The 26,009-nt window shown below is 39.9% G+C and overlaps 1 protein-coding gene across 19 annotated transcripts in view; it reads right to left on the reverse strand.

Moving 5' to 3' along the window:
• The window catches only part of dst (dystonin), a 299,316-nt gene that overhangs the window by 104,408 nt on the left and 168,899 nt on the right, over positions 1-26,009 (reverse strand). For 18 of the 19 annotated variants that reach the window (XM_061910351.1, XM_061910348.1, XM_061910367.1 and 15 more), the window contains 10 exons: positions 15,320-25,528; positions 15,073-15,219; positions 14,778-14,993; positions 14,554-14,697; positions 10,115-10,351; positions 9,469-9,621; positions 6,964-7,197; positions 6,595-6,870; positions 2,133-2,681; positions 800-976 (listed from right to left, as the gene is read on the reverse strand). In XM_061910351.1, the coding sequence (XP_061766335.1) occupies positions 800-976; positions 2,133-2,681; positions 6,595-6,870; positions 6,964-7,197; positions 9,469-9,621; positions 10,115-10,351; positions 14,554-14,697; positions 14,778-14,993; positions 15,073-15,219; positions 15,320-25,528 (12,342 nt within the window). The remainder of the gene's footprint in view (positions 1-799; positions 977-2,132; positions 2,682-6,594; positions 6,871-6,963; positions 7,198-9,468; positions 9,622-10,114; positions 10,352-14,553; positions 14,698-14,777; positions 14,994-15,072; positions 15,220-15,319; positions 25,529-26,009) is intronic. The other variant, XM_061910366.1, reaches the window with a different exon arrangement.

Below are 26,009 nucleotides of genomic sequence, written 5' to 3' on the forward strand. Positions count from 1 at the left end.
ACAGGGTGTCTTCACTCAGGTCCGCATGGAGCTGGAGGGGCCGTGGGCTCCAGCTCCGCCTGAATTTCGGGAGATTTTCGGGAGAAAATTTGTCCCGGGAGGGTTTCGGGAGAAGCGCTGAATGTCGGGAGTCCCCCCGGAAAATCCTGGAGGGTTGGCAAGTAAAAGGGGGCATTTTTCCCAAATCTTCAATACAATGCCATGTTTTGATATTGTCAAAAGTGCTGTGTGGCTGTGTGTGCGTTCCTTTTTTTTACATTTTTAAAGCACTTTGTGATTCAACTTGCCTGTGCTTGAAAAGTGCTAAACAAATAATGTTTGATTGATTGATTTATTTATTGACTTATTCAAAATTGTTGAAAGATACAGTACAGTATAGTCAGACCTTATGATTCATTCAAAAAAAAAAAGTATTCTAAAAAATATTAGACGGGATTATCACTATCATTGAGGAGTCTCGTGGTTTCGAAAACTACTTTTTTTTTAGTTGGTCCTGATTCAGGTTCTTATCTTTATTTATGCTGCGATTTCAGTGAAATATTTAACAAACTGCAGCCAATATCTTTGTCAGCAAGAGTTATCTTAAAATAGCTATAACGTCACATTTAGAGGAAGTAAATTGCTGTATTTGGTATGCTTTGTACAGTAAGTCATCCACGCGCAAGCTCAAACTCTCTCTTGACTTTTTAACCTCACTGATGAACACATTCTGGCATTTTTACATGACTGCTACACATAATTTAGATGGCACAAAAACAACAACAATTCAGCCAACTAAAGTACATCTGATGTGTCTTGCCTTGGTGTCCTCCAACTGTTTCTGCAGAATTTGTGGCTCGGCTGAGATGGCTTCTGACTGCTGCTTCCTGGCCTCCTCCTCGGAGCTCCCGAGCCACTTCACGAGGCCCGTGCTGGAGTCGTCATACCGCTTGTACTTGTCAACAACATCTCTGAGGTTGTTGCCGAGCTGATTGCACTGAAATGAATGTAATATGTGAGCAAAGAAGGGGCAAAAGGGTGTCACATATACAGTGGGGCAAAAAAAGTATTTAGTCAGCCAACGATTGTGCAAGTTCTCCCACTTAAAATGATGACAGAGGTCTGTAATTTTCATCATAGGTACACTTCAACTGTGAGAGACAGAATGTGAAATAAAAATCCAGGAATTCACATTGTAGGAATTTTAAAGAATTTGTAAATTATGGTGGAAAATAAGTATTTGGTCAACCATTCAAAGCTCTCACTGATGAAAGGAGGTTTTGGCTCAAAATCTCACGATACATGGCCCCATTCATTCTTTCCTTAACACGGATCAATCGTCCTGTCCCCTTAGCAGAAAAACAGCCCCAAAGCATGATGTTTCCACCCCCATGCTTCACAGTAGGTATGGTGTTCTTGGGATGCAACTCAGTATTCTTCTTCCTCCAAATATGGCGATTTGAGTTTATACCAAAAAATTCTATTTTGGTTTCATCTGACCACATGACATTCTCCCAATCCTCTGCTGTATCATCCATGTATCAATTTTGGTATAAACTTAACTCATCGTGTTTGGAGGAAGAAGAATACTCAGTTGCATCCCAAGAACACCACACCTACTGTAATGAATGGGGGTGGAAACATCATGCTTTGGGGCTGTTTTTCTGCTAAGGGGACAGGACGGTTGATCCGTGTTAAGGAAAGAATGAACGGGGCCAATGTATCGTGAGATTTTGAGCCAAAACCTTCTTCTATCAGTGAGAGCTTTGAATGGTTGACCTAATACGTATTTTCCACCATATTTTACAAATAAATGATTTAAAATTCCTACAATGTGAATTCCTGGATTTCTTTTTCACATTCTGTCTTTCACAGTTGAAGTGTACCTATGATGAAAATTACAGACCTCTGCCATCATTTTAAGTGGGAGAACTTGCACAATCGGTGGCTGACTAAATACTTTTTTGCCCCACTGTATTATATAAATCCTCATGTCAAATATCATGAAAATGCATGAGGTGGCTGTCTTTAAAGTTGTAGAATTTGGTGATGGATAAAATTATGATTTAGTAAATGCTGCCACCAGGCGGTAAAATGATGTCATTGCACACTTGAGTTTTTTTTTTTTTTTTTTTTTTTTTTTAGCAGAATACCTGCAAGTGTAGAGTCTTGTATCGACTGGCTGCAGAGTCCAGTTTATCCTTGACCGCAGAGCAGGTTCCTGAAGTGTCCACTTGCATCTGGCCGTTTTTAGACATTGGGTCAGATACTCCACAGGCTTTGGCCACATCCAGTACCTTCTGGCCCGAAATGGTAATAAAACGAAGGTCCCCCTTGTGAGAGATGACATCCTCAGAGAAGCTCTTCTGTCGGAGGAGTTTATCGTTGAGGATTTTCAGTGAGCACTCAGAGGCGCTCAGTTGTTCCATCTCGCCCTCAGCCTGCGCTAACCAGTCCTCAAACTCCGCGCAATCGTCCTGAAATTTCTTCAGTTCCTCCTGGACGCTCTGCATCTGCTTCATCTGCTGCTCAGCCTGGGTCAGGGAGGCGTCATAGCGACCCTTAAGTTCCAGGATGTTCTTCTGCAGTTTTTCCTTCTCATTTGGAGACAAAACATTGGCTTGCTTGTCCAAGAGGGCCTGGGCCGACTGGGTGGCCACGATTAAATCCTGCTGCTGGGACAGAATCTCCTGATGGCGAGCCTGCATGAACAAAAAAGACTTGAAGACCGTGATACTGGGTATCGTATTATATAACATAATAATTACATAAGAAATACATCATTAAAGGTGACCTACAATGATTTTTGTCTTTTCTGACTTGGGTCAAACAATGTCAAAGTGTCAAATCATGGGGGTTATGAAGTCTTGTTACATTGTGATGTCAGAGCAAGGAGGATATACTTATTTGTGTTATGATCCCCTGCCCGGATCATCACATGTTTTAGTTTTGTTCCATTTCAATTACACAGATACCTAGAGCTGTGGTTCTCAACCTTTTTTCAGTGATGTACCCCCTGTAAACTATTTTTTAATTCAAGAACCCCCTAATCGGAGTAAAGCATTTTTGGTTAAAAAAAAAGAGATAAAAAAGTCTAATACAGCACTATGTCATCAGTTTCTGATTTATCAAATTGTATAACAGTGCAAAATATTGCTCATTTGTAGTGGTCTTTCTTGAACTATTTGGAAAAAAAGATATAAAAATAAGTAAAAACTTGTTGAAAAATAAACAAGTGATTCAATTATAAATAAAGATTTCGACACATAGAAGTCATCAACAATTTAAAGTGCCCTCTTTGGGGATTGTAATAGAGATCCATCTGGATTCATGAACTTAATTCTAAACATTTCTTCACAAAAAGAGAAATCTTGAACATCAATATTTATGGAACATGTCCACAAAAAATCTAACTGTCAACACTGAATATTGCATTGTTGCATTTCTTTTCACAGTTTATGACCTTACATTCATATTTTGTTGAAGTATTATTCAATAAATATATTTATAAAGGATTTTTGAATTGTTGTTATTTTTAGAAAATTTAAAAAAATCTCACATAGTGCAGTGAATTTCATATTTATATAGCGCTTTTTCTCTAGTGACTCAAAGCGCTTTACATAGTGAACCTCAATATCTAAGTTACATTTAAACCAGTGTGGGTGGCACTGGGAGCAGGTGGGTAAAGTGTCTTGCCCAAGGACACAACGGCAGTGACTAGGATGGCGGAAGCAGGGATCGAACCTGCAACCCTCAAGTTGCTGGCACAGCCGCTCTACCAACCGAGCTATACCACCCCTTGGCATACCTTCAAGTACCCCCATTGGTATGCGTACCCCCATTTGAGAACCACTGACCTAGAGGGTGCCAACTTTCCAATGTATTTTACAAAGTATATCCCACCTTCTCACAGCTTCTCCTACGTTACGACGTAATTACGTAAGTTCATAAGGTAGCTTTAGGTGTTGTTAGCTAAAAATAGCAATTTGGATAGCTAGCGTTAGCTGTCATTGAATGTACAAAACCAGTGAAGTGGGCCCGTTGTGTAAATTGTAAATAAAAAGAGAATACAATGACTTGCAAATTCTTTTCAACCTATATTCAGTTAAATAGACTGCAAAGACAAAATACTTAACGTTCGAACGGGTCAACTTTGCTATTTTTGGCAAATATTAGTTAATTTGGAATTTGATGCCTGCAACATGTTTTAAAAAGCTGGCACAAGTGGCAAAAAAGACCAAGAAAGTTGAGGAATTCTCATCAAACACTTATTTGGATCATCCCATAGGTGAACGGGCTAATAGGCAACAGGCGGGTGCCATGATTGGGTATAAAAGCAGCTTCCATGAAATGCTCAGTCATTCACAAACAAGGATGGGGTGAGAGTCACCACTTTGTGAACAAATGTGTGAGCAAATTGTCAGACAGATTAAGAACAACATTTCTCAACAAGCTACTGCAAATAATTTAGTGATTTCACCATCCACGGTCCATAATAATTCTGGCCTCTTAAAGAGAAATATTGTACTTTTGAGAGAACATTCTTTAGAAATGTTCTTTTCTCATACCTCTTTTTTGGAGAATGCATTACATTTGGTACTTTAGCAAATACATAAGAAAGAAACCATTAACACGATATACTACAATATCTCCTGATGTAATCTAATGTTAAATATCAGTATGCAAATTGTCAGGAATTAGAATAGAATAGAATCGAATTAACTTTATTGTCATTATATATGCATATAACGAGATTAAAGACTCCAACTTAAGGTGCGGTAGTGGGAACAAATATGTGGTGAAATAAATGACATAAGAGGTAAAAAGGAAAAACTAACAATTAGGAAGTGGACGTAGGGATTAACGCAACAATATTGCAATTTCCAGGAATGAATGCAACTAAACTGATATATTTTTGCATTAGTGTGTAGTAGGAAACGTAAATGAAAATGCAAAAAATTCATAAATTCTGCAACAAGCAGATTTTTAACTCAAATCTGCAGTAAATCTTCTCAAGGGACATGAATGTACTTATGACTAGCAGCACTAAATATTGACACATTGAACACAGTTTGGAAATATTCACAGTGAGATGTTGTCACTTGTGCCATTTTCATCCATCCATCCATCCATCTTCTTCCGCTTATCCGAGGTCGGGTCGCGGGGGCAACAACCTAAGCAGGGAAACCCAGACTTCCCTCTCCCCAGCCACTTCGTCTAGATCCCGAGGCGTTCCCAGGCCAGCCGGGAGACATAGTCTTCCCAACGTGTCCTGGGTCTTCCCCGTGGCCTCCTACCGGTTGGACGTGCCCTAAACACCTCCCTAGGGAGGCGTTCGGGTGGCATCCTGACCAGATGCCCGAACCACCTCATCAGACTCCTCTCGATGTGGAGGAGCAGCGGCTTTACTTTGAGTTCCTCCCGGATGGCAGAGCTTCTCACCCTATATCTAAGGGAGAGCCCCGCCACCCGGGGGAGGAAACTCATTTCGGTCGCTTGTACCCGTGATCTTATCCTTTCGGTCATGACCCAAAGCTCATGACCATAGGTGAGGATGGGAACGTAGATCGACCGGTAAATTGAGAGCTTTGCCTTCCGGCTCAGCTCCTTCTTCACCACAACGGATCGGTACAACGTCCGCATTACTGAAGACGCCGCACCGATCCGCCTGTCGATCTCACGATCCACTCTTCCCTTACTCGTGAACAAGACTCCTAGGTACTTGAACTCCTCCACTTAGGGCAGGGTCTTCTCCCCAACCCGGAGATGGCATTCCACCCTTTTCCGGGCGAGAACCGGACTTGGAGGTGCTGATTCTCATTCCGGTCGCTTCACACTCGGCTGCAAACCGATCCAGTGAGAGCTGAAGATCCCGGTCAGATGAAGCCATCAGGACCACATCATCTGCAAAAAGCAGAGACCTAATCCTGCGGTCACCAAACCGGAACCCGTCAACGCCTTGACTGCGCCTAGAAATTCTGTCCATAAAAGTTATGAACAGAATCGGTGACAAAGGACAGCCTTGGCGGAGTCCAACCCTCACTGGAAATGTGTCCGACTTACTGCCGGCAATGCGGACCAAGCTCTGACACTGATCGTACAGGGAGCGGACCGCCACAATAAGACAGTCCGATACCCCATACTCTCTGAGCACTCCCCACAGGACTTCCCGAGGGACACGGTCGAATGCCTTCTCCAAGTCCACAAAGCACATGTAGACTGGTTGGGCAAACTCCCATGCACCCTCAAGAACCCTGCCGAGAGTATAGAGCTGGTCCACAGTTCCACGACCAGGACGAAAACCACACTGTTCCTCCTGAATCCGAGGTTCGACTATCCGGCGTAGTCTCCTCTCCAGTACACCTGAATAAACCTTACCGGGAAGGCTGAGGAGTGTGATCCCACGATAGTTGGAACACACCCTCCGGTCCCCCTTCTTAAAGAAAGGAACCACCACCCCGGTCTGCCATTTTCAGTTGATAGTAAATCTACACAGCGTTGCAAGCTGTAATAAATTCAATGTTTTTTTGTACCGTGAGAAGATATGCACGGTGATGAAAATATTTGCTACAAATGTGAGTAATGTACTTTTGTTAAGCAGTAAACCAAACATACCTTCAATCTTTCATACTGTTTGTCAACATCCATGCTGGCCTCCTTCTTCCCATCAAAGTCACTTTCACTGCGTTGCAGACTGTTCCCATTAGCATCATCCCTCTCTCCTTTCCGTAACTTCTCGGATGTCTCTTCTGGCAGGTTTCCGTTCTCTTTGCTTATAAAGTCAGTCTGATCAATAGCTCTCCGCTCATTTTCATTGCCGATGTTGGACATCCACTCCAGTAGACCTTCTATTTTGTTTTTACTTTCCTCGAGTCGCTCGACAGCTGCAGCCTGATCAGACAAACGACAAGTAAAATGTGCATACATGTTGATAAAAAAAAATGGCATATATTTTACTAGCGGTGAGAAAGAGCTGCTGCTGACCTTTTCACTTTCCTGTTTTATGGCTGTGGTAACAACCTTCTCTAAGTCCTTCCTGGATTCCTCCGCTCGCTGGTGGATCAGCTTGGCCTTGCTTTCAGCTTCATCCAACTTGGTTTCAATCGAGGCGATTTGATCCGTCGTCAGGTTGGCCCGGTTTTCCTCCAGAAACCTTTTTGTGCCGGTGATGACCTCATTCAAAGCGCTGGCATTTGTCAAAACGTCTTTTTGCAAAGCCTGTAGATCACATAAGAGGAACAGTCAGGACCCTGACCGATCATAAAAATAATGCATTTGCTGAGTGAGGGGGTCTCAAACTCACGGCCCAGAGGGCCATATTTTGTGGACTTCAGCGCACCCCGGTCGGCTGATAGTTTTATACATTACCGAAATGTTGAGCCCGACTATAAAGAACACTAAGACCTGATTTACAAAGATATAAACACTATTTGCTAAACAGTTTGCAAACTATAAAATTGTGTCCACTGTTAGTGGGCATGTTGCGTGTGATCTATTAAGTACAATTCCATCCATCCATTTTCTACCGCTTGTCCCTTTTGGGGTTGCGGGGGGGTAATGGAGCCTATCTCAGCTGCGTTTTGGCGAAAGGCGGAGTGCACTCTGGAGAAGTCGCCACCACATGGAACCATTTAGTGAAGCAAATTAATATATCCGAGTCCACGGTTCTCTCCCGGAAAAGGGTGGAGTGCCATCTCCGGGTTGGGGGGGAGACCCTGCCCCAAGTGGAGGAGTTCAAGTACCTAGGAGTCTTGTTCCGCGGGCACCAGGTAGCCCGTAAGGACCAGATGAGTCGCCCGCTGGCCAGTTCTAAAAATAGCTCAAATAGCAGCACTTACCAGTGAGCTGCCTCTATTTTTTAAATTGTATTTATTTACTAGCAAGCTACTCTCGCTTTGTTCGACATTTTTAATTCTAAGAGAAACAGGACTCAAATAGACTTGGTCTTCATTTGTTTGAATAAATACATTTTTTTCTTTACTTTGCTTCTTATAACTTTCAGAAAGACAATTTTAGAGAAAAAATACAACCTTAAAAATGATTTTAGGATTTTTAAACACATATACCTTTTTACCTTTTAAATTCCTTCTTCTTCTTTCCTGACAATTGAAATCAATGTTAAAGCATTTTTTTTTTATTATTGTAAAGAATAATAAATACATTTTAATTTAATTCTTCATTTTAGCTTCTGTTTTTTCGACGAAGAATATTTGTGAAATATTTCTTCTAACTTATTATGATTAAAATTCCCAAAAAATATTCTGGCAAATCTAGACAATCTGTAGAATCAAATTTAAATCTTATTTCAAAGTCTTTTGAATTTCTTTTAAAATGTTTGTTCCGGAAAATCTAGAAGAAATAATGATTTGTCTTTGTTAACAGATTGGTCCAATCTGTTATATATTATAAAAAAAGGGCAGATTGGATTTTAACCTATTCAAAACATGTAATCACAATTCTAAAATTAATCTTAATCAGGAAAAATTACTAATGATGTTCCATAAATGTATTGTTTTTTTTTTCGTTTTTTTAAAAATCGAATTAGCTTGTTTTTCTATTTATTTTTTTGGTTGAATTTTGAATTTTAAAGAGTCGAAATTGAAGATAAACTATGCTTCAAAATTTTATTTTCATTTTTTTCGTGTTTTCTCCTCTTTTAAACCGTTCAATTTAGTGTTTTTTTCATCATTTATTCTGTACAAAAAACCTTCCGTAAAAGGAAAAAGATGTACAACGGAATGACAGACAAAAATACCCATTTTTTAAATATATATATAGATGTATTTATAAAAGGTAAATTGAGCAAATTGGCTATTTCTGGAATTTTTTTTAAGTGTGTATCAAACTGGTAGCCCTTCGCATTAATCAGTACCCAAGAAGTAGCTTTTAAATTTCAAAAAGGTTGGTGACCCCTGATTTAAGGCCTACTACAGCTCAGGGGTAGGGAACCTATGGCTCTAGAGCCAGATGCGGCTCTTTTGATGACTGCATTTAGCTCTCAGATACATTTTAGCTGACATTGCTTAACACGTTAAGTAATGAATAAATCCGCTGGTAATCACAGTATCAAAAATAACGTTCAAAATACAAAACATTCTCATGCATTTTCCGGTTTCTACCGCACCTGTTCAAGAAGTCGCATTAATGGTAAGAAGTAGTTTATTTATTTTTGGCTAGCCTCAGAATAACAATGTTATATAAAAGAATAAGAGACTTATTATACTCTAAAAATGTTGGTCTTTCTTAAAAATGCACGCATATAGTTGTATTCAGTGATAAAAAAAAGAAATAAAGTTGTATGGCTCTCACGGAAATACTTTTTAAAATATTTGGCTTGTACGGCTCTCTCTATAGCTCAAGGTTATTATAACTGCTGGTAGAAGTAGTTAACTAATACGGTGAATACGGCCAAGCCTCGCCCTGACTCTACTTCCATTGGCCCTGAGGTAAATTGAGTTTGACACCCCTGGTCTAAGACATTCTTTGCACCTGATGCTCCTGCTGGTACTGCTGCAGGTCTGCCACGCACTCTGCACTGTCGGCCTGCTGCTGGTGACCAATCAGACGGTTCTCAGTCAAAGTGAGACCGTCACACACTTCCTCCAGCTTGTCTGCAATCTCTTGCTGCCTCGCCAAAAGGGACTGTGAACAAAACCAGGTCAGAATATTTTGCTTACTACAGTACATATTAGTTTCAACCAGGCAGAAAACAGGCACAAATACATTTCCCTTGACACAACAAGAGTGAGAAAATTTGGTATGCTGTAAACATGCGAGCCAGTCCTTGTTTTTGGTGTTGAGAAAGTACACCAGGACATTATGCCGAGTGAGTTAATGCAATATGAAGGAAGTCCAGCAGTGCATTATTTCAACTGTTAATGGCTTATGGGGTCTCTGGACACCTGTAGAACACAGCACATAGGTTATAGTAACATAGTAAAGCATGCCATTAGGTACTGAAAGAAAGAAATGAAAATATCATATGGTGACATTTCACAATAAAATAGTCCGTCATGGACAGTGGTATAAAAAAACAACGTAATGAGTAAGCCTCTTTTACCAACTTGCATTTTAGTACAAGATCCATGCCGAACTGCCAACATATGAATTGTGCGAAGCATATCCACAAGCAGACCTTCTCCTGCTCTTCCCTTTCCTTGGTGAGCAACAGGACATCTAAGGTGCACCTCAAGGCCACAAGTCTGTCCTTCTGGTCCCTAAAGGCTCGCTGGGTGCTGCTGAGGAGCCTAAGGAGGCAGCGGCTCTGAGCCGGACTCAAGAAGAGAGCGTGCTCGGAAATAAAACTCTGGATATCAAATGTGACGTCGTCCAGTTTGAGCTTGGCCTCCTGGTGTAGACACCGTTCGGCTTCCTGCAGAAAGGACAGGCCTGTGATGGTTATTTTAATCATTCTAATAGTACTCAAAAATAATATTTGCTTAAAGGGAAACATTATCACCAAACCTATGCAAGCGTCAATATATACCTTGATGGTGCAGAAAAAAGACCATCTATTTTTTTAACCGATTTCCGAACTCTAAATGGGGGGAATTTTGGCGAATTAAACGCCTTTCTGTTTATCGAGCTGGAGGCGATGACGTCAGAATGTGACGTCGTCGAGGTAACACACCCACCATTTTCATTTTCAACACATTACAAATACCGGGTCTCAGCTCTGTTATTTTCCGTTTTTTTGACTATTTTTTGGAACCTTGGAGACATAATGCCTCGACGGTGTGTTGTCGGAGGGTGTAACAACACTAACAGGGAGGGATTCAAGTTGCACCACTGGCCCGAAGATGCGAAAGTGTCTGCCGCCAGACCCCCATTGAATGTGCCGGAGTGTCTCCACATTTGACCGGCGATGCTAAGGCAGACATGGCACAGAGATGTATGGATAACCTGCAGATGCATTTGCAACGATAGTCAACAAAATCACAAAGGTGAGTTTTGTTGATGTTGACTGCCAGTTAATCGATGCTAACATGCTACGCTAATCGATGCTAACATGCTATTTACCGGCGGTGCTAAAGCAGACATGGCACAGAGATGTATGGATAACCTGCAGATGCATTTGCAACGATATTACGTTTCCTTCCACCCACATTTAATGCGAAAAAAACACTTACCAATCGACGGATTTAAGTTGCTCCAGTGTCAAAAGATGCGAAAGTCCTGATCGTTTGGTCCACACATTTTACCGGCGATGCTAACGCAGCTATTCGGCCATGCTATGGCTATGAATAGCGTCAAGAGCTATTCGCTCAATAGCCTCAGTTTCTTCTTCAATATTTTCATACTCCAACCATCTGTTTCAATACATGCGTAATCCGAGTTTGAATCCGAGCTAATGTCACTATATCTTGCTGTGGTATTCCCATTGTTTGTTTACATTGGCAGCACTGTGTGACGTCACAGGGAGATGGCCAGTGTCTTCGCAGAGAGCCGAAAATAAGGCACTTTAAAGCTTTATTTAGGGATATTCTGAGACCGGTAAAATTTTGAAAAAAACTTCAAAAAATACAACAAGCCACTGGGAACTGATTTTTAACCCTTTTGAAATTGTGATAATGTTCCCCTTTAAATCTTGTTTGTAAAAAAGTTGATCTAAATCTAATGCTATGAAACTATGACAAAATATGACTTCAGTGTTTAGTAAATTATCCTAAATATTGTTTCATGAAAATATTCAGGATATGTCGGTGAAAATATATTTGTCAAAATTAACAAGTTAACTTATTTGATTAATCACAAAAAAATATGCCATTAAAGGCCTACTGAAACCCATTACTACCGACCACGCAGTCTGATAGTTTATATATCAATGATGAAATATTAACATTGCAACACATGCCAATACGGCCTTTTTAGTTTACTAAATTACAATTTTAAATTTCCCGCAGAGTCTCTTGTTGAAAATGTGCTTGTGACGTCTCGGGTTGTAGTGGACATATTAGCCCAGCACCACACACAGCTAAAAGTCGTCTCTTTTCATCGCATAATTACACAGTAATTTGGACATCGGTGTTGCTGAATCTTTTGCAATTTGTTCAATTAATAATGGAGACTATAAAGAACAATGCTGTTGGTGGAAAGCGGTGGATTGCAGCTGCCTTTAGCAACAGAAACACAGCCGGTGTTTCTTTGTTTGTTGTGAAGCTTTAACACAGAGCGATCAAGCGAACATGTTTCTCTACGTCACCCAGCAAGTTTTTCGATGGGGAAATTGTGATATTAAGTCGGCTTTTACCGGAGACTTCAGTGGATTATGGGACCTCCTGCAGTTTAAAAAGGCATCTGTGATCTTGGTTCCCCGGCTTCTCTCAGAGACACTGGCGTTCACCGCAGCCATCCACCTTTCAGGTATGACTTTACAATCTCACTAAAACAATATTAAAACAAAGGCAGATAAGGAATCTCCCAGAAATATCCTAGTAAATGTGTCTAATTACATCTGAAACGCGGCCTGCCGCCGATTTTTCTTTTTTTTTTTTTTCTAGTACTTCAATCTAAATTTCCTCATCCACAAATCTTTCATCCTCGCTCAAATTAATGGTGAAACTGTCGCTTTCTCGGTCCGTATAGCTCTAGCTACTGCTGGCTATGATTGTAAACAATGTGAGGATGTGAAGAGCCCTACAACCCGTGACGTCACGCGCACATCGTCTGCTACTTCCGGTAAAGGCAAGGCTTTTTTATTAGCGACCAAAAGATTGCGAACTTTATCGGCGATGTTCTCTACTAAATCCTTTCGGCAAAAATATGGCAACATCGCGAAATGATCAAGTATGACACATAGAATGGACCTGCTATCCCCGTTTATATAAGAAAATCTCATTTCAGTAGGCCTTTAATCACGGTATCACACATTTTATTTTGAACGCACATGGTTCTTTCCCTTGATAGCGGATGGTTACTTGAAAAGTGTCCGTAATCAGGTCAATGCATGCGTCTTTGCAAAGATGATTGAGAATACTCCGACTGGTGTGCTCCCTGGCAAATTTCTCTTTAATATGAACTCCGACCTGGACTTTAGATAAATCCGTTGCCACGTTTTGAGTAAATAAATGACGTACTTTCAAGTAAAACATTTTAAAACATTTAAACAATTTAAATTACAATAAAGTTAAAAAGTTCAATCAATCAATCTATGTTTACTTATATAGTCCTAAATCACTAGTGTCTCAAAGGGCTGCACAAACCACTACGACATCCTCGGTAGGGCAAGGAAAACTCACACCCAGTGGGACGTCGGTGACAATGATGACTATGAGAACCTTGGAGAGGAGGAAAGCAATGGATGTCGAGCGGGTCTAACATGATACTGTGAAAGTTCAATCCATAATGGATCCAACACAGTCAAGTTAAAGTTAAAGTACCAATGATTGTCACACACACATGATGGTGTGGTGAAATTATCATCTGCATTTGACCCATCACCCTTGATCACCCCCTGGGAGGTGAGGGGAGCAGTGGGCAGCAGCGCTGCCGCGCCCGGGAATCATTTATGGTAATTTAACCCCCAGTTCCAACCCTTGATGCTGAGTGCCAAGCAGGGAGGTAATGGGTCCATATTTTTATAGTCTTTGGTATCTCATAACCTACTGATCTCAGGGCGGACAATCTAACCACTAGGCCACTGAGTAGGTTAAAATTACATTTGTGTCAAAATGTAGGTTAATTAAAATGTTGTGAGCGAGTAATTTACCATTAATAATTGCCATTAATAATCCGAATTCAAAAGTGTGATTAATCTGATTTTAAAAATTAACCATTTGACAGCACTAGTTTTTATAAAATTTTAAAACATCAATGTAACATGATTATTATGATAATAATAATAATAATAATAATAGTAACAAAAAATATTATGTGTGTTTTTTCAGATTCATATTAAAAACAATCAAATCATACAGTTGTCATAGTTTGTCTTATAAAACATTCTGTAAAGCATTTGGCAAATTGTATTTCCATAAGAAGGTTAATCTAGATGTGATCTCAATTTCAGTATGTATTGAGTTTAGATCTTTTCAAATGTCATCATCAGATCAGAATTGTCATTGTTATATGTTATAGTAAAAGAAAAGAAAAATCATCAAAATATAAAATGTGTTGTTATTCCAGTACATTAAATTATCGTGTTATTCTAATTAAGACTTCAAACAAAACATCAGAATGCTATCAAATATTATATAGTAGAATAAGGCTGAAGTTATTAGTGGGTTTTTATGATGGTAGTTATTGTTTAAAGGATGTTTTCATAAAAATATAGAATAAATAACTACATAATTACCTAAATGTCCAACTATGCAAAAAATTATATGTATGTAAACTAAAATGTCATAAAAAGATTAATTCAAATGTTATGTAAATTATAAAAAATCATATAAAAAAATAGGGAAATTATTTTTTATTCAGATGGATACATTTCTCTCAAACCACATTATCATCTAGTATTATTGTACAGTACCGTATACTGGGTGGCACATACATATTATCTTTTATTTATTAAGATCCAAAATGGTAGTAGTTAAATTATTTTTTTGCAGATGATTTTGTGTGACTTTTAAATACCTTGCTTTTTTGTAGCCAACATCTCAGTTCTTCCACATCACATACATTGCAATCCACATCCCCCATGTCCAAGTTTTTTTGGACGAGGTCTGCTAGACCTTCAAGATCAGCGAGATGCTGCTGGTACGTTGATCCCAAATGTGCCTAAAATCACATCACAACCACTAATGACACCAATGTCTGGTTATGTTGTAAATAGTTAAATAAATAGTTTGAACTCCTACCTTTCTAGTTTCCGTTGCTTGAAACAACGATTGACTCATTTCGCCATGCATTTGGGCAACGACAGTGAACTCGTGCTCCAAATCCACGTAAATTGTAGCCAGATCCTGATAAATTTGTGTGGGGATGTTGCCATCAGCAGCATCTAGGAGAAGTTTGGCTTTTTCCATGTCTGCTGTCAAAACACTAGATAGAATTGAAATTTGGGATCCTAGGGCCTGGATAAAAGCAAAAGAAACCACGACGTTAGAGCAGTACAGTGTATTGCCAGTACATGTTTAGAATTCACTTTGTAACCTGAAACTCCTCTATTTGGATCTGTAATTCCTCCACGTTGCCACCACTTGTTTCCAGAGTTAAAAGGTCTTTTTTGACATCATGTAAAACATCGGCATGATCTTGGAGTTTACCAACACACTCCAGGTAATCCTGGACGGAGGAGAGCTGTTGGAAAACAAAGGAGAATGAGATATTTCAAAAACAATGAGCATAAAGGTGGAATGTTGTCTTCACTGAAACAAAGATGAATTACTGTAGCATTCACCTCCTCCGTATTGCTGACAAAGGCCTGAGAAGGTAATTGTGTCAGCTCAGTGTCCTCTGAGCTCTCCTCCTTGATGCTTTCCAAGGCGTGGGTGTCACCCACAAGAGCACTTTGTAGGGTATCCATCACTTCCTGGAGCACAGTGATGTTGTGGCCTGAGGAGACCCTCTGGAGTACCTGCAAAAGCTGTTGCTGGATAGTTGGAGCATCAGACTCCTCTTTATTTTTCCCAAGAAAAGTATCAGACTTCTTGTCATTCTTCCTGGTTGGACTATATGAATTTTCCTTTACAGGTAGAAGGTAGTTCTCCTCACATGTTCCACTTGCTGTATCAGACCGTACTTCAACTCCTTCATCTGGAGAATCAGTCCTGTTTTCTTCTTTTATTCGAGCAGCATCAAACCCCCTAACTGTTAGAATTGGGGTAACAGACATTGGGTTGTCAGACCCCTCTTCATATTTTCTGAATGAGGTATCAGACACCACCTCAAGTTTTCCAGATGAGGAATTGGAATCCTCTTCATTTTTTACAAGTAGGGAATAAAATGTATCCTTAACTGCTCTGCTTCGAGTATCAAACACCTTGTCGTTAACTTCAGTGGGGTCATCGGACTTCTCTTCGTCATCTCTAGAGCTGCAGTCTTCCCTACTGCTTCCATTAGGGCCATCAGACCACTCTTCATCTTTTAAAAATGGGGTATATGACTCAACCTTAACTTTACCAGGTAAGGCATTCAAGTTGTCTTCATCTTTCACAAGTTTAGAAAAATACTTATCTTTATCTGTTCCACATGTAACACCAAAAACCTTGTCAACTCCTCCTGTCGGGCCATCACACTCATCTCCATCATTTCTAGTTTGAATGTCAGAGTCCCCTTCGTCTTTTGCAGTTTGGGTATCAGACTGATTTGCAACTTTTGCAGGTGGTACATCAACGTATTTCGCTTCTCCTCTAGTTGGGGCATCTTTCACAATGTTTCCAATCACCGTGTCTGATCCAAATGTAGCATTAGGTCCCTGTTCATCTTTTCTAGTTGAGAATTCACACCCTTCTTCCTCCTTTATACATTGATCATCTGAGTCTTTTTCATATCTTCTAGTTGGGGGGTTGGACTCTTTGGCAAGGTTTCTAGTCAGAGTATCAGACTTCTCCATATCTTTTACAGGTGCAACATTATTTCCTTCTTTTCTAGTATGGTCACTAGAACTCTCATCTTTCCGCAGTGAAGTATTAGGCTCATTTTCAGGGCCTTTATCTTTGCCAAGGAGGGTATTGAACTCCTCTTTACTGGTTGAAGGGTTAAAGTCTATTTCATTGTTCTTAGTTGGGGAAACAGACTCAACTTTTTCTTTTATGGTTGGTACATCAGGATCTTTTTTATCTATTCTATTTTGGGTATCAGACTCTTTTACAACATTACCATCATTGATATCATAGCACTCTTCATCTTTCGTTAGTTCATCTATTCTCTTTGGCGTATTAGATCCCAATGCAATGTTTCTACCTGGGGAATCAGACATCTCTTCATTTTGTCCAATTGTAGCATCAGTCCACTCTTTGTCTTGTGTAGGTGCAGCGCCACTGACTTCTTCATCTCTTCTACTTGAGATATAAAACACATCCTCAACATTTTCAGCTGGAATATTAGATCCTTCTTTATGCTGCAGAGTTCTACCATTAGACCAGTCTTCTTCAAATTCTATCGGTGGGCCATAAGAACCATCTCCAGTTTTTATGATTGAGGCATCTGTGCAATCCTTAGCGCTTCCAATTGTGGTATTAATCCCTTCAGCAACATTTCCAATTTGGGTATCAGACCAATCGTGTTCTTTTAAAAGCAAGGAATCTGGCTCGTTTTCATCAGCAGCGGACCAGTCTTCATATTTTCTGATTTGAGTGTCAGTGTTTTCCTTATTTTCATAATTGGGATCATCAAACTCCTCTCGATCTTTTTTAGTTGGCGTTTTTGCTTGATTATTTACAGGTGGGGTACCAAAGTATTTGCCATTGTTTCTAGTTAGTGTATTGGACTCCCCAGCACAGTGTTCAGTCATGGTATTAGACAACTCTTCATCTTCTCCAACTAGAGCGTCAGAATCCTTGTCCTGCTTTGTGCTGGGGGCATGAGAATCTTCTTGATCTTTTTTTGTTAGGTTATCAGACATCTTTTTAACGTTTTCAGCTTGGGAGTCAGACCACTCTTCATATTTTATTGGCAAAGTATTGAACAGCGGTTCATCTTTTTCAGATGGGTCAACATATCCGTCTTTAACTTTTCTTGTTTGAATATCAGATTCTTGTTTATTTTCTGTAATTGTTGCATCAACAACTTCTCTAGCTTTTCCAGATGGAAAACAACACTCGATCTCGTATTTTTTTGCTGGAGAATCGGTGCTTGCCTTATCTTTTATAGGTAGGGTATCAAAATATGTTGCATCATTTCTCGGTGGTATATCTGACTCTTTTGCAACCACAAACCACTCTTCATCCTCTCCAGTCGGAGCATTAGATTCATTGTCATCGTTTTTAATTGGACCACTAGTATTCTGTTTTTCTTCTACTTCTGACTCTTGGTTAATTATTCCAGCTGTAGCCTCTCCAGTTTGAGCATGAGACTCTTCTTTGTCTTTCTTATTTGGAGTATCTTCTTTTCCTTCAACAAGTGCGACATTTGATGTTTCTGTTACTTTTCCAGCAAGGGGATTAAAATCGGTTTCATCTCTTGGAAGTGGGGCGTCAGACACGTCTTCACCATGTTTGAGTTTGACATCACAGTTCTCATTACATCTTTCAATTAAAGCATGGGAACCATCTTCATTGCTTAAAGTTTGAGAGTTGTCAACTTTTCTAGTTGAGGTATCAGACTTCTCCTGATTATTACCAGTCAGGGCAGAAGACCAATTTTCATCTCTTCCAGTGTCTTTTTTATCTTTTACAGTTGAGGAATCAGTTTCATTGGCATCGTTTTTGATTGGACCACCAGTGTCCTCTTTTCCTTTTACTCCAGACTCCTGGTTAACTATTCCAGCTGCTGGGTAATACTCTTCCTCATACTTTAAAATATCAGATCCCACTTCATCAGTTTCAGTCTCGACATCACAGTTCTCTCTATCTCTTTCAACTGTGGCATGAGATGCCTCTTTATCTTTTCTAGATTGAGCGTCAGAGTACTCTTCATCTTCTGTAGTTAAGGCATCAAAGTATGTTTTATCTTTAACAATTGAGGCATCACACCCCTTTTCATCTTTTTCAGATGACACCTCTTCAGCTTGTCCAGTTGGGTCATTTTTTCCTACTTTGTCTTTCCCCTTTTGAGCATCGGTTTCTCTGTCGTCTTGTTTAGTAAAATCATTATTTTTATCTTTATCATTTACAGTTGAGGCATCAAACTCTTTTTCATCTTTTGTAGATGGGGTTTTTGACTCTTCTGCAGCATTTCCAGTCAAGCTATGAGACCAGTTTTGAGCCTCTCCAGTTTGAGCATGAGCCTCTTCTTTGTCTTTCTTATTTGGAGTATCTTCTTTTCCTTCAACAAGTGCGACATTTGATGTTTCTATTACTTTTCCAGCAAGGGGATTAAAATTGGTTTCATCTCTTGGAAGTGGGGCGTCAGACACGTCTTCACCATGTTTGAGTTTGACATCACAGTTCTCATTACATCTTTCAATTAAAGCATGGGAACCATTTTCATTGCTTAAAGTTTGAGAGTTGTCAATTTTTCTAGTTGAGGTATCAGACTTCTCCTGATTATTACCAGTCAGGGCAGAAGACCAATCTTCATCTCTTCCAGTGTCTTTTTTATCTTTTACAGTTGAGGCATCAGTTTTATTGTCATCGATTTTAATTGGACCACCAGTATCATCTTTTCCTTTTACTTCAGACTCCTGGTTAACTATTCCAGCTGCAGGGTAATACTCTTCCTCATACTTTAAAATATCAGATCCCTCTTCATCATTTTCAGTCTCGACATTACAGTTCTCTCTATCTCTTTCAACTGTGGCATGAGACACCTCTTTATCTTTTCTAGTTTGAGCATCAGAGTACTCTTCATCTTTTGTAGCTAAGGCATCAAAGTATGTTTTATCTTTAACAATTGAGGCATCACACCACTTTTCATTTCTTTCAGATGACACCTCTTCAGCTTGTCCAGTTGGGTCATTTTTCCCTACTTTGTTTTTCCCCTTTTGAGCATCGGTTTCTCTGTCTTCTTGTTTAGTAAAAGCATTATTTTCATCTTTATCATTTACAGTTGAGGCATCAAACTCTTTTTCATATTTTCTAGATGGGGTTTTTGACTCTTCTGCAGCATTTCCAGTCAGGCTATGAGACCAGTTTTGAGCCTCTCCAGTTTGAGCATGAGCCTCTTCTTTGTCTTTCTTATTTGGAGTATCTTCTTTTCCTTCAACAAGTGCAACATTTGATGTTTCTATTACTTTTCCAGCAGGGGGATTAAAATTGGTTTCATCTGTTGGAAGTGGGGCGTCAGACGCGACTTCATCATTTTTGAGCTGGACATCACAGTTCTCATTACATCTTTCAATTAAAGCATGGGAACCATCTCCATTGCTTAAAGTTTGAGAGTTGTCAACTTTTCTAGTTGAGGTATCAGACTTCTCCTGATTATTACCAGTCAGGGCAGAAGACCAATCTTCATCTCTTCCAGTGCCTTTTTTATCTTTCACAGTTGAGGCATCAGGTTCATTGGCATCGTTTTTGATTGGACCGCCAGTATCCTCTTTTCCTTTTACTCCAGACTCCTGGTTAACTATTCCAGCTGCAGGGTAATACTCTTCCTCATACTTTAAAATATCATATCCCTCTTTATCAGTTTCAGTCTCGACATCACAGTTCTCTCTATCTCTTTCAGCTGTGGCATGAGACCCCTCTTTATCTTTTCTAGTTTGAGCGTCAGAGTACTCTTCTTCTTCTGTAGTTAAGGCATCAAAGTATGTTTTATCTTTAACAATTGAGGCATCACACCCCTTTTCATCTCTTTCAGATGACACCTCTTCAGCTTGTCCAGTTGGGTCATTTTTCCCTACTTTGTCTTTCCCCTTTTGAGCATCGGTTTCTCTGTCGTCTTGTTTAGTAAAAGCATTATTTTTATCTTTATAATTTACAGTTGAGGCATCAAACTCTTTTTCATCTTTTGTAGATTGGGTTTTTGACTCTTCTGCAGCATTTCCAGTCAAGCTATGAGACCAGTTTTGAGCCTCTCCAGTTTGAGCATGAGCCTCTTCTTTGTCTTTCTTATTTGGAGTACCTTCTTTTCCTTCAACAAGTGCGACATTTGATGTTTCTATTACTTTTCCAGCAGGGGGATTAAAATCGGTTTCATCTGTTGGAAGTGGGGCGTCAGACACGTCCTCATAATTTTCGAGCTGGACATCACAGTTCTCATTACATCTTTCAATTAAAGCATGGTAACCATCTTTATTGCTGAAAGTTTGAGAGTTGTCAACTTTTCTAGTTGAGGTATCAGACTTCTCCTGATTATTATCAGTCAGGACAGAAGACCAATCTTCATCTCTACCAGTGTGTTCTTTGTCTTCTACAGTTGAGGCATCAGATAAATCTTCAATTCGTCCAGATGCCATATCAGACATAACTTCGGCTTGTCCAGTTGGGTCAGTTGTCCCTACTTTGTCTTTTCCCGTTCGAGCCCCACTGTTCTCTTTATCTTCGTTAGTTAAACCATCATTTTCCTCTTGATTATTTACATGTGAGGCATCAAACATATTTTCATATTGTCTAGGAGCGGTATCTGACTCTTCTGTAGCATTTTCAGTCAGACTATGAAGTGAACAATTTTGAGCCTCTACAGATTGAGCATTAATTTCATCTTTATTTTTCTTATTTGTAGTATCCTCACTTCCTTCCAGCAATATGACATTAGACTTATCTTTAACTTTTGTAGCAGAGGGATTAGTATCAGCTTCATTTTTGGAAAAAGAGGCATGATCCATGTCTTTGTTATTTTCAGGCTGGGCATCATCGTTCTCTTTACCTCTTTCAATTGTAGCATAAGAACAATCTGCATTGCTTAAAGTTTGAGAGTTGTCGACTCTTCTAGTTGAGGTATCAAATTCCTTTTCAACATTACTCGTCAGGCCATAAGACCATTCTTCTTCTCTTCGAGAATGGTCAAAAAACTGCTCTTTTTGTCTAGTCAGAGCATCAGAGTCTTCACCTTCTCCATTTGAGGCATTAGATGGATCTTCATCTCTTCCAGAAGCAGTATCAGACACGTTTTCAGCTTCTCCATTTGAGACATGTATCCCTACTTTGTCTTTTCCCTTTTCAACATTAGTGTGCACGTTATCTTCTTTAGTTAGAGCATCATTTTCATCTTCATCACTTAAAGGTGATGCATCAAACTCTTTTTCATATTTTTTAGTTGGCGTATCTAGCTCTTCTGCACCACTCAGGCTATAAGACCAGTCTTGAGCCTCTCTAGTTTCAGCATCAGTCTTCTCTTTATCTTTCTCATTTAGAGCGTTCTCTTTTCCTTTTACAAGTGTGACATTAGCCCTCTCTTTAACTTTTACACCAGAGAGATTGGAGTCAGCTTTATCTTTTAAATGTGGGGCATCAAACATGTCTTTATCATTTTCAGGCTGGACATCACATCTCTCTTCACTTCTTTCAACTTTGGCATAAGAACCATCTTCCTTGATCATAGATTGAATGTCGTCTCTTGTACTTGAGGTATCGGACTCCTCCTTAACATTGCTATTAAGGGCATAAGACCAATCTTTCTCTCCATCAAAATGGTCAACAGACCATTCTTCTGCTTTTATAATTGGATAATCAGAGCATTCTTCATCTTCTACAGTTGCAGTATGAGACACCTCTTCAGCATTTGTACTTGGGGCTTTGGACCCTACTTCATATTTTCTTGTTAGAGCATAACCATCTATTTTAGCCTGATCTGCCAGAGCATCCATTTCCTCTGTATCCATTATGGATGGGGCATCGAAGTATTTTGCATCTCTCCCAGTTAGAGTATCAGACACCAATGTAATGTTTCCAGTCAGGATAGTAAACCCATTTTCATCCTCTTCAGAGTCAGAGTCCTTTTCATTTTTTTCAGTTAGGGTATAACACTTATCTTTAACTTCTTCATTTGGATCAATAGGCCTCTCTTGAGCTTTTGTGGTTTGAACATCAGCATCAGCCCTATCTACAGATGGGGTATCAGAATCGTCACCTTTAATTCCAGTTGAGGCATCAGTCCTATTTTCATTCATTCCAGGTGCCTCACTAGAGCCTTGAATAATAGGCTGCTGCTCATGATCTTTTCTATCTCGGTGTACCGATTTAGTGTTGTTTAGTCCGTCTTTTCCCACAAGTTCATGAGCAGCAATAGTCTCCTCCACACCAGTTGTATCAGCCTTGCTCGCAGAATCACTCCCTTCACACCATTCATTTATCATATTTACCTGGTGATCAACATGTTGATTCACTGAGTTGATATATATTTTAGGATCTCCTTCCACATCCATGGCATGTCCGTGTAAAAATATATGATCTTTGTGTTGGTTTGTGCAATCAGAACCTGACTTTATTGTTTCTCTTTGTTGCCTTTCTCCTGTGTTCACCCAACCATCACTTGATGCACTGATCAGTGGACCAGCAAGGGTTGATTCTCGACAGACTCTGGCAGATGTTGAAGTGCAATACTCAACATTGTCTTGATCACACCTTTTCGTTTTCCAATGATGTGTGAGTGTCAGTCTGTCAGAATCAACAGATGTCATACATGATGAATTTGACTGTTGCAGAAGACTTTCACCAAGGTAATCGTACACAAAGTTGTTGGGTTCAGGTTGAACAATACAGTTGTTTTCTGAAGGACCAACAACTTGTTCAATTATGTCTCCATCTTTTTTGTTGACGACATAGTAACCTTGTGCTTCAACCTTGACTGCATCTCTTGGTGATGAAGAATCTACATCATCTACGATACTTTCCTCAAAAACTGCTTTGCTAAGTGATGATAATTTATTTCCATCTCTGCCTTCTAACCCAGCTCTGTTTAAATCATCATTATTGAGCATTGACTTAACTTCATAACACTGATTAGCGCTACAGGCAGACTCACAGCTACTTTTTAGATCAGTACTTTTGAATACACTTGGTAGAAATGATTGGATAGTAGGAGCAGCACTTTCTACAACACTGCATTCATCCTGACTATCAGCCAGTGGGTTATTGGTGACAATGTGATGAACACACACTTGATCAACTTCCCAAGACATCCCAAGAGGCTCGTGACCACAAGGTAGTATAGGAAAATCTTGAACAAAATCATTCATCTCTGATATATGTCCACTCGTGTTGTCTTCCGCTACTGGGTGCCCATTCTTCCGCATCCAATCTGGTGGGTTTTGTGTATTTTTACTTTTTTTCAGTGTAATAAAATCAACAGTGTCACACTCAGAGTGGACCAGGCCACACTCTGTAGGGTTAAGACCAAGACTCTTGTGTGAAGATATGGGCAGACTATGCAGCACAGTTTCCTCCTCATCTTTAACTTGGTTAACAAAGACTGTCTCCTCAGCTTCTATCTCCATGTCATAGTGAACTCCCTCAGTCAAAATGTATGTTTCGTCCTTCTGAAGACTGTCATCTTGATATTTTCTCTCCTTAAATATGTTGTCAGCTGAAGTGACACCGATCATCATTGATGGATTATACAATGACTCGGCATTTAACTCTGCTGCAAACTGATGGATGCATTCCTCTGGTAGTGATTCAGCCTTAAATCTGTCTACAACATAGGGAATGTCTGGGGAAGCTGGAATATTGCAAGCTCCATTTGAATCGTCTCCATCCGCGATATATAAACTCTCATGAATTGTGTAGTCGGTGTTGGTTTGATGCCATAGATTCTGCATTGGATCTTCTGAGTTATCATCCAATGAAAAGTCCTTTGCAAATGAGTTGTTATCAACTAGTCCAATGAACGAAGGGGCAAAATGCTTATGAAATTCATCCTGTGGCTCTACCACCATTTTGTCTGTTTCCTCGCATATGAATGGAACCTCTAACTCCACCTGTTTTGAAACGTCCCCAACCTCGGGTCCAGAAAATACAGAATCTTCTACAAAAAACTTGATAATTGTACTCAACTGTTTGTCGAGTATTAGAATTCTTTGTTGAGACGTTGGGTGGATGTAACTGTTGATCCACAGATAGGAAATAAACAGTTGCTTTGACTCTTCAGCGGAGTTGCAGCCGTCAACTCTAATTTTTTGACACATGAGCCAAGAAGAAAACTTCTCACCGAGGTCCTCAGCATTGAAAAAGTCATTAGGAATTTCGATGGACTTCAAAACCTCCGCCGTGTAAACGTCGATGTACCCGTTTTGTACAGCAGAATTTACATCCACAACTTGCGAATTTTCTGGAATATAAAAAGCCACTATTTTGCATCCATTGTTTCGAAGTCCGCGGTCGCATACATCAGTGAAAGTTCGCTCATTGTGATGCGATGATGTGGAGCAAAAGTGAGATTCAGTGGGCCGAGGCAAGGCAAGGCCTATAAAGTGATGCCCATTCCCGAGCACGATTAGTGTACTGCTAAATCTCATTAGATCACACTGAACTTCCGCATCCACCTTCAGTCCTTCACCATTGCTTCCAGTGTGGGCCAAAACTCCTTGTGTTGCAGTTGCAATATGCTCTTCTTGAGTGGGATCACTAGAGACGGATGTCAAGACCTGAACATTCCGCTCTGGTGTCAGTGATTTATCCTCACTTAGACACTTTAACATTAGTTTATTAACCTGCAGTGCCTCTAAGTTTGATTCATTTCCAGTGGAGTGATTGCCCATCACTTTCTGGCAGGTCTTATGCCTCTGAATGATTTTCACATACACAGAAGCAGGAATGAATCCCTCCTGAAACGCCCTGTCCAGGGTCACTATATGTCCTGAGTAGGCCACATTTAGTCCATCCCTGTCCTGGTTGACCGCAATTATCTTCACGACCAGGTCATCTGCTTCCCTTGCTGCTGCCGCAAAGTCAGAGATGGACACAGAAGTCACATGTGAACTCTGTAAGCACTTGCTCTCCATGATGGACTCAGGATCCGGTATGAGAGAATCGTCCATGTACAGAGAATGCTCAGACTTTGAGAGGTTCAAGGTCTGAAGAGGGTCTGTTCCTTGGGTCCAAATCCAGCTAATGGTAGATTTCACGGCCTATAAAAGGAGAAATTCAGTTATTACTGAGATAGACAGAAACATGTTGAAGTAAGTATTCAAAACAAAGACAAAAGTGTACTCACCAGTAGACGAACATGTTAAAGATCACGTGCACAAGTTCAACACTGCATTAGCGTTGCAACATGAAAAGTGCCAGCATAAAGTGAAAAGCAATCATGCCTCTGGGAAAGCAACTTGTTACAAAAAAATGTGTTGGTTAGTCACATCAGACAGTGGAGAGTTTGACGCATCAACGCTATTAGCCAGTCCAACATCAACACATTCATTATGGTGACATATCAGACTGAAAACTGGCATGGCTCAGCAAGTTTACAGCATACTCCAATTTACGAGTTGAGGTGTAAATGTCAAAACGGAAACACATTTCTTAAATGATCCGGTGTGTGAGAATTAAGGTGATGCTACAGAGAAGAATAGAAGTGGTTAATCATGCAATGAATCCTCAATCCTTTGACAA

This window comes from Nerophis ophidion, linkage group LG09 (assembly GCF_033978795.1).
Source record: "Nerophis ophidion isolate RoL-2023_Sa linkage group LG09, RoL_Noph_v1.0, whole genome shotgun sequence".
Classification (NCBI taxonomy): Eukaryota; Metazoa; Chordata; class Actinopteri; order Syngnathiformes; family Syngnathidae; genus Nerophis; species Nerophis ophidion.